General features: G+C 36.4%; 1 protein-coding gene across 1 annotated transcript; it reads right to left on the bottom strand.

Annotated features, from left to right (window-relative positions):
- Window positions 1-414: 414 nt before the first annotated feature.
- On the bottom strand, window positions 415-8,129 carry LOC104902622 (transcription initiation factor TFIID subunit 15). The gene is made up of 8 exons (XM_010690465.4): window positions 7,887-8,129; window positions 6,757-6,926; window positions 6,280-6,620; window positions 5,976-6,167; window positions 5,297-5,380; window positions 3,434-3,515; window positions 3,229-3,355; window positions 415-1,057 (listed from the first exon to the last, which is right to left on the bottom strand). Exons 2-8 carry the CDS (start codon window positions 6,874-6,876, stop codon window positions 843-845), a joined length of 1,161 nt encoding a protein of 386 aa, XP_010688767.2. The 5' UTR covers window positions 6,877-6,926; window positions 7,887-8,129; the 3' UTR covers window positions 415-842.
- Between the last annotated feature and the right edge of the window lie 972 nt (window positions 8,130-9,101).

Raw genomic sequence — 9,101 nt, 5'->3', positions numbered from 1 at the left:
ACCAGCGTTATATAAAGATTTAGCCACAACCCAAGCCCCGAGAGGCCGAGAGCGTAGACTACGAGCTTTTTTTTGTTTAATTTGGTTTGTAAGAGCTGGTAAACTCATGCAGGTCTATAGTCTAAAGATTCCATAATTTAGCCACTAATGCCAGAATGTTATGGTAACTTTGGACTCGTGTAGTCTCGTGCAAGTGCCTGTCAAACAAAAGTGTAACCTAACCTTGTGCAATTGCTGAACGGAATTGGGTTGAATCATCGGTGATGAGCTTCGCGTAAAAAAGTGCAGTTTTTTTCTCTTTTGCCTATCAATAAACAAAATCATATACTTGAACATATTATTCAGAATTTCAAGTCTAGGCTGTAGTTTCCAGACCAAGCTCAAGGCTTCGAAACTCGACGACAGAGGATCATGTAAAACCAAAAAGACTTGCGTTATGTACTCGCATCAATATCTAAATATGATAGCAACACATATGAGTTACAGTACAAGACAAAAAAAAGCCACCAAAACAATTGATACATTCAATTACTTTCGCCCCTACGTACCTCGAACGATATCCTAAACTCATGAGGCAAAAATGGATCATATGATCTCGTCAAAAAACGTCATTCTAGATCCAAATTTTCAGAGACACGAAGTCCATCTAGGTTCCATTTTCGGGAGACTATGTTCTCCCCCATCATGTACATAGCAAACATAGAAAATTCATAAATAAGAAAATTTTCTACATATAGCAAGCTATGGCATATAAAATCCGCTGTAGGCCACCTGAAGTCGTCGATTCATGGATCATGTTAAACTAACCAGAACCTTGAATAATAAGCAATCAGCTAACAATATTATCGGTACTTGTAACGATCCCTGTCTCGGTTGTAATCTCGATCCCTGTCGTAATTATAATCTCTATCCCTATACTCCCTTCCCCTGTCCCTATCTCTCTCTCTGCTTCTGCTCCGACGCCGATCCCTACTATCTCGCTCTCTGCTTCTGCTCTCTCTGTCATCATGATCTCTCCCCCTATCCCTGCTCCTCTCTCGTGCTCCATCAGCTACACCTGAATTTGATTGAGATGTCATTGATTTGATCCAAAGCAAATAATATAGAAAATCTAAATAAAATATAGGCTCTTTCACAAGGAAAAGAAAACTAATTCTAAAAAATACATTTTGCCATGATATGCCATCTTCACAAAAAGAATTCTAGTTCCAAATATCAAAAGTACTATTATAGGGGCACAGAATACCCAAGTGATCTATTATGCTGCGACTGGTAGTCTATTGAGGAACTATTGTCGGCAATGGTTCAAGAAGGCAAGATCACCTATGAAATCAATCTATCATAACTTCTGTTCATGGAACCATAACCAATCAGGGAATAGATGTTCCATATATATCAGAAAGGCAGTGTGCATTCCATTTACTGCTGATGCTCTTAATCATTAAATGTTATTGACTAAATATCGCAATGTGATCCAATATTTCATATTTGAGAGAATTTTTGGCATAAAAAACACACTATTTTAGGAGTAAAATTACATACTTCTCTAGCCAAACCAAAAAGATAGCAACTGTGTACACAATACAGGTAAATGGTCATTTTACTTGGGTATTTTGTGCCCCTATAGAAGTGCAAACATACGAAACCACAGGGTCACAACACTTGTTACAGAAATCTTTGCCTTCCAGAAACATGTAAGAGTTAGATTGTCACTACGCGAATGTGTTATAGATCCATGGCAGTAATAATGAGCACCCCTGTCAATCATAGATCTGTGATGAACTCAGTTCACCACTTACCTTGCACACAGAACAAGCACAACACACCAGAGCAATACAGTAACAACGGCGGAGTGAGAATGTGAAATATAACAGTAATAATAAGAAGATAAGTGAGAAGAAGTGAGCAACTTAGGCCTTTTTAGTTGGTGCGTCACAAGATCACTTGAACCCATAGAAAATCTTTGGATCTATGCAGCAAGACTTAAAAGTCGCAATCTTATCATAGCAGCACCCAGAGGGTGATACTTTGTGTGTTGCAGCATGAATTTCACATTGGAAAGATTCCACCAATCAAGTAATCGTTGCAAAATTACACTAGGAAAAGTGTACTTTCAGACACCTGACCAGTCAGGTCAATTTCGGAAGAAATGAATAGTTCTAAACATTTGTATTGAGTGTAATATGAGCCTGAAGGAGTGCAGGGTTGTTGATGATTTCAACTTTCAATAGATATAATGCTTTCGATACAGATGTGCAGATAAAGTAACATAATATTTATGACAGTCTATAATGTATATCACGGTATGATTCTATAATGCATCATGTATTCGTGTAAAATTGCTTTTCACGGATTGGCAACGTGAAAATCATTCATAAAGCCATGGAACCTTTTTCACTCTAAATCACTTGGCTACAGAATCCCTTCAACTGAAACCAACCACCTAAAATGAATGAACATGATATTTGGGAGGCACTGAAAACTTAATATAAGAATGTAAATAAAACCCATGAATAAGAAAAGAAAGATAATATCCTAGCCCAATTTGAGAGGGGGGAGACAATTCTTATAATGCAGTATAGAGGCAAAGTTCAATGTGCCCAACTGTTAAGTGAAGAAATCAAATGGGCAAAGAACCCGCGCATGAGCTTTGATGAACCAGGGAAGCGCAGAAAAAAAATAGGGATAGAGAAAAATTTGAAGTTTCTTTTGAGCTGTAGCTACAATATACTTTAGTTTCATTCCAAATAGCGAGCATGTTAAAAAAAGTGTTTAATAAAGATATATTGATACCCGTGTTTCTCTAAGTTTGATGTATAACATAGGGTCACTTTTATTGTTATCATAAGCAAATTCTGCAAGCATACTTTAATCTTAAGAAATTAGAAAGAACATTAGTGTGGCAAAATAATAAATTTACCACATTGTACCCCAAAAAGAACAAAAATGGTGCAGCTCAAATCCATGTAGCAAATAAAGCTATTGCATGTCATCTAAAACAACCTAAAAGCCAAAACACCCATATTTCTGTTATATAATTACTCTGACACACTAAAGCTATTGCAGATTATCGACTCTGCCATTGAATGATAAACGACAGACAGCTTCAAGACTGCAGTATTTCTCTCAAAACAGAAGATGACATTGTATTCAGAACATGTGGCATCTAGAAGTAACAGTTAAGAACTTCACAGAAAAGAGACCACCTGAGGTGGTGCTGAGCATTACCTAGTTCCTCAATTTCCCACCCTGCACGCCCTGCTCCTGGAAGCACCTTGACTGTTTCAACTTGCTGTGTTTTTACACGAAATTTTTTCTTGAGATTGCCAAACTCATCATACATCTCTCCATCATCCTAAAAGTGCAGCATTAAACTCAGAAACAGGAAAACAGACGCATACAAAGAAATGATGAGGAGATAAATAATTCTCACTTCTGCGGCTTCACGCCGGCGTCGCTTTGTCTCCTCCAACTCTTCCTCGTCAAGTTCCTTATAGCCACCGGCACGACCCCCCCTGGTAAGAAGCAATAAATATATAGTCAGAAATGCCATCTCATTAAATTAGTGTGGCCTCTACCCTGTTTCTCACGCAATTTTAGATTCATGTCCTATTCTCAAGGCTCACAAGGCACACAAAACGAACGTAGCAAGTGCTCAATAAACCTGCTATCTGCATTATGTATATGAAATGTGAAGTCCGAAGCTAAAAGTTATGGCACTACTGAACCAGTATCATGATGTTGTACGTCAGAAAACATACAGAATCTGGAAAGAAGTAGATTCTGTACTGACCAAGCACTAAGGCTCCGTTTGATAGGGTGTAAAATATTTTCCATGAAAATGAGTTTTCCTTTTTCTCTCATTTTCTGTTATTTGGTTTGGTAAGGGGTGTAAAACAAGTTTTCCATCAAGGGAGCTCTAGGTGAAAATCATTTTCCTTTAAGAAAGAAGGGAAAACATATTTTCCTCCCTCTTCCTTAGCAACCTTTTACTCTCCTCTTATCCATCCTCTCCCTTCCCCTTCCATTTTTCTATTTTGCATAACTTTTTTTACATTGAACCAAACAAAGGAAAATTAGCTTTACATTTGAATTTTCCATTGTAAAATGTTTTACATGAAAAATCATTTTAAATTGAAAATGTTTTACATCCAACCAAACGGAGCCTAAATCAAACCAACTTTTCTGCAAGTTATGGCAATGGGGTATAGTTGTAATTACAGCAAGATACTATAATAAGTAATCTCTTAGACAGCACAAAAAGTAAATGTGAGCATGCCTGAAAGGTTATAAGCCCATCGTTGCACTCGGATTTTGTGAGTTAGAGCAAGCTAGTTCTCACATGATGTAAAGCATATTCAAGATAATATTCTCAATAACTTTCGGAGACACACTAGTAAATCCAGCGCCTTTCCTACAAGTGATGGTCCTCTGACAGAAACGATATATACTCCATGCTTTAATAATGACTACATACCCCTTGACGTACACATCAAGGCAACAGAAAAAGTAGAGAAATGTGGGAGACAAGTGGTTCCCAATACCATGTGAAAAAGTAGCTATGTGAGAGAAAAGCTACTAAAATGGGTATGTGGTGATTAATAGTGAACTTCCATAAAAGGAAATGTAGTGACTAATAAAAGTTGGAGGAAGTATTATCCAAAAGACCATGGTGCTCCAAGGATGGTTATATTATATTGGCTCCCCATTCTTCTTACTAAAGGTTAATCACAACCTCATCTGTCTGCAGTTATATCACACTTTGCATCACTTCAGAACCCACCTTTCCCCTCACAACCAACCTCCAGTGTTTCTAAACTTCATTCCACTTTGTTAATCACAATTTCAGAACCCGGATACTAAAAAGATTCTTTTTATGCACTTCATCTGAAGAAAAAGAAAAAAAAGTTTTTATTAAGATATTTCAGATTTCAGTTTTCCTGAACTTTCAATCTCAATCAAGGAAACATGAACTCACCAACTTTCTGGGGGAGAAAGACACATGCTAATAATTATAAAATGTATTGAGTAAATAAGCATTTAGTTCATACATAGCATGCAAAGCTTACATACCTAACAGAACCAAAGTACCATAACATAGCAATTACCACAGCTTAGACCTATTGGGCATGAATCCAGCCTATGAGGAGGTCTAGGGAGGGTCAAATGCACACAATTTTACTTAGTAGCCCTTAATACCAGAGGCTGTTTATACACCGAATGGTATATGCAAAGGATGCATATCTAATCAGGGTTATCTTTTAAAATTGCAAGAAACATCCTCAAGACAGCGTACCTTACACCTCCCTCACTGATTCCGGGTTTATTAGTGTTGCAAATATTGCACTTAGTTCGCTTTGCCCAGTTGATATTAGCACACCTGCAGCATCAGGGAAGAAAATTCCATAATGAAATTGAAAGTTGCAACAAACTTTTATCTTAAAAGAATCGAACCACAAATAAACCTTTTCCAAGGAGGAAACAAAATAGCATCTTAGTGCATTATAAATATAAAAATAGACATAATCAGGAAAAAAAAAAAATTTTTTTTTTGGGGGGGGGGGGGGATAAGTGATAAGAAGCAGCGTTGAAAGAACACCAAAACAGTCTACTCGTTTATAGAAGAATGGTAAAAGAACAAAAACAACCTGTTCACCTTGAAGAGGACTATGCATGGGCAACAAAGAGTCAAGAAGCCCTCAAGCAAAAATAAGAAGTTGTTGATCAACAAAGTGATGCACCAAATAAAAAAATAAGAATGATGCCAACTTTACAAAAGGAAACACGTGAAAGCGAGTGCACCATAACATTTTTTAAATTAACAAAACTGGACCATAATCTTGAGACAAGAATAAAACAAAATAACATGTTCAACTTAAATGAGCATTGATAGCAAAATGCAACAATCAATCAATCATATTATAATCTATCACGGTGAAATGAAAATAATTATATTGCAGGTTATACAGCCTTACATGGGACAAGACCAATCATTTGGACCAAAAAGTCCAGTTGGACCAGCCGCAGCTCGGGTGTTACCAGCAGCATCAGCAGCTCCACGACCTCTTCCTCTACCACCACCCCCTGCACCACCAGATACACCAGCGGGACGGGCAGTTCCACAACGGTTGCAAACACCACGAAAAGCGAAGTTCACATTGGAGCAGCTGTTTATACGCAATGGCATAAGATACTTGGCAATACTAGAAAACTAGCAGAACAAAAACTAGCATGTAAAAGGAGCAAGAAAGAGCTGCTCACCAATCTCACATCACAGACCTTGTATTTGGACACAGCCAATCACCATCTTGTTGCCATGCTTTTCCAGAAGCATCACCTCGGCCTCTACCGGCTCCACCATCCCCATTCAAGTCCAAAGCATTTTCAACAGGATCGCCAAATTCACCAGGTACATTTGTATCCACTGCTTCATCCTTATTCTTGGACTCTGCTATAAAAACACCAATTACGTTTCCATGAAATTCTTTGTTATTGAACCATTCCACAGCAGCTGCTGCAGCATGAGGATCTTCATAGGTTATTGTTGCATCGCCCTTTGGTTCATTTGTCACCTTATCTCGGTATAACCAAATTTTAGGTCGACCAGTTCTTTTATCTTTCTGCAATGTACCATAAGCAAAGAAAAATAAATATCCCTGGATAAATGACTTTAAGAATTGCTTTTATACTCCCATTTATATAGAAGATGCAAAGTGCAATATCACAAGAAATTCACAGCATCTTAAGAGCCCCTACCTTAAGCAATCCAATGGTACCAAAGAATTCCGCCAACATGTTATCATCAGTCCCTTCCGGTAGGTTACAAACATAGATAGAGCCATTTGTAGGAACACCTTTACCCGCATAGCTTGCCATTATGCTCCAAATATCATCCAAAATCCCACAACTTCAATCAGCATCAAGCCCTACAGAATATAAGCAATAATACAAATATGTAATTGAAATTAACCTCTGTCCAGAAACAAAAGGGCAGTATTCTTCAAGTGATTCCCAAAGGTACGAAAAGTTGCAACTTTTCAAAGTGTATATTAACAGTTATGCTAATGCATTTCTCTACTTTATTATCCCCAGTAGTTAGATTGTAAACTCTATTTTATCCCTTATCCTAAACCCTATTTGTATATTTTTCCCTCTAAAACTCCACAATTCAAACTTATTTTTTCAATTATAACATGGACCACTAAGGGGGCGAGCTCTATGTTCTGAAAAATTTGTCCTTTGATATAAATATATATAGACAGCAGTGTATCCAAGGAGTTTAGGTTTTTTCACCTCAGCTCGTGACACTTTCACTCGAGTCTCAAGCTTAAATTTTCAAGTTCAACTTATCTTAAAACACAATTTGAGTTTTAAGTTAAAGAAATTTTCATAATCAAACTTTTGCTACTTCATTTGACCTTCTCACCAATACCATGAACATTTTTACCATTAAATTTCTAGTTGAACTCTATGACATGTCAAACTAGCTAAAAAAATTTTATTTCGAGCCTGTTCACGAACTTCACAAGCCGAACTTATCTATGCTCTCAGCTGAAGAAACTCGAATCTTCGCAAACCAGCTAGGCTCATTAACACCCCTACCTGAATGTACGATAAAAGTTGTACATGTCAAATGTAGGTTATATATTGAAATGGAAGAAGTGTCAAACATCCCACAGCAAATTCACCTAACAGTCTCAGCACACAACACATTCCATCAAAATAGTAAAAAGAGGAAGTGCAAAGTACAAAATCTGGATGTTTTTAGCATACAAGTGAATAAAATTTCTCTAAAAATATCTGAATTCTTACTCAAATATGTAAAGTATAAACTACAAAATTGAAATCTTAAAGCCTACAATAGTAAAATTAGTTTATAAACAAACCTTCAAAATATTGAAATCGTCGAAAAATTCCTTCAAATTGTAAAGTGACCTGAATTGATGCTGGAAATACGAAATTGAAGATTTTAGATAGAAAAGTGGAATGGATGAATGTAGATTGTAGAGAGAAATGGAATTTCAGTAGTAATCGAGGGTTAGCGAAAATTCTACTGGTTCGAGATTTAGGGTTACAAAACTTCTTATTTTTCGATGTTTCTTTTTTTTTTTTTTTCCTCTATCCTTTCCTCTTTGTTATATTTGTGGGGTAGAGGAAAAAGAATTTCTAGGAAAAAGAATTTCTAGGAAAAAAAGAGATTTTCTAAAAAACTTTTTTGTGGCCTTTTCTAACAGAATTAAATTTGCATTTAGCCCCCCTCTCCAACTCTTTAAGTATTGAATTTATGTAAATATACACTTCGATTAAATAAGGATAGAAGTTAGCTAGAGCGTTTTCCCTTGACCCTTGAGGTTAAGGGTTCGATCCTTACCCCCAGTATTATTAATAAGGCATATGATCTACAAATCTAACTAGTTAGACCTGCGAGATACTAATGCCTTTCAAATAGGGCCAGATTTAGATTTAATGCAAGAATAGATATTTCCAAAACTCGATAAAGATGATCAAGTCACTTCCTTATTGGTAGGAAATATCTAAGAACACTTTTTGTTAAAGGAAACACAAAGAACATAAAATTCTTTCGAATGGTGGATGGATCATCTTCAAGAGATGTGGTACAATATATATGTACATGCCAAATATGGCATAATCTCATGATCCTTGACGTAGATCTCTATTGGATGTTACATAATTATCCCATGGGGTAATGTCCTAAACAAACTTTCTTAATGGATTTCACATTGGCTAGAAGAAAAGGGAAAGAATACATGATAGATTATTCTTCTCAACTAAATTCAGCCATTCTAAAGAGAGATTTGTCGATCACTTTAGAATAATGGAAGAATCTACTTTTAGAATACTATTAAAACATATTGGTTATAACCATTGAGCATAAATTCTCTGCTAATAATTTGTGGGTTATGAGAACATCACCTCATAAACCAAGGGGGGAATTTGTTACTACCACTTTTATGTGATGGTTAACATTTATTATGATACATTGTATTACACTCCAAAGGATTTAATGTTTACATTAATGTGAAGGCCCAATCATAATAAGAAGCCCATGATAAAGAGTCAAGGAAAGTCAATTAGTAGAA

Source organism: Beta vulgaris, chromosome 9, assembly GCF_026745355.1.
Source record: "Beta vulgaris subsp. vulgaris cultivar EL10 chromosome 9, EL10.2, whole genome shotgun sequence".
Lineage (NCBI taxonomy): Eukaryota > Viridiplantae > Streptophyta > Magnoliopsida > Caryophyllales > Amaranthaceae > Beta > Beta vulgaris.
This window is presented reverse-complemented; position numbering and strand designations above follow the sequence as displayed.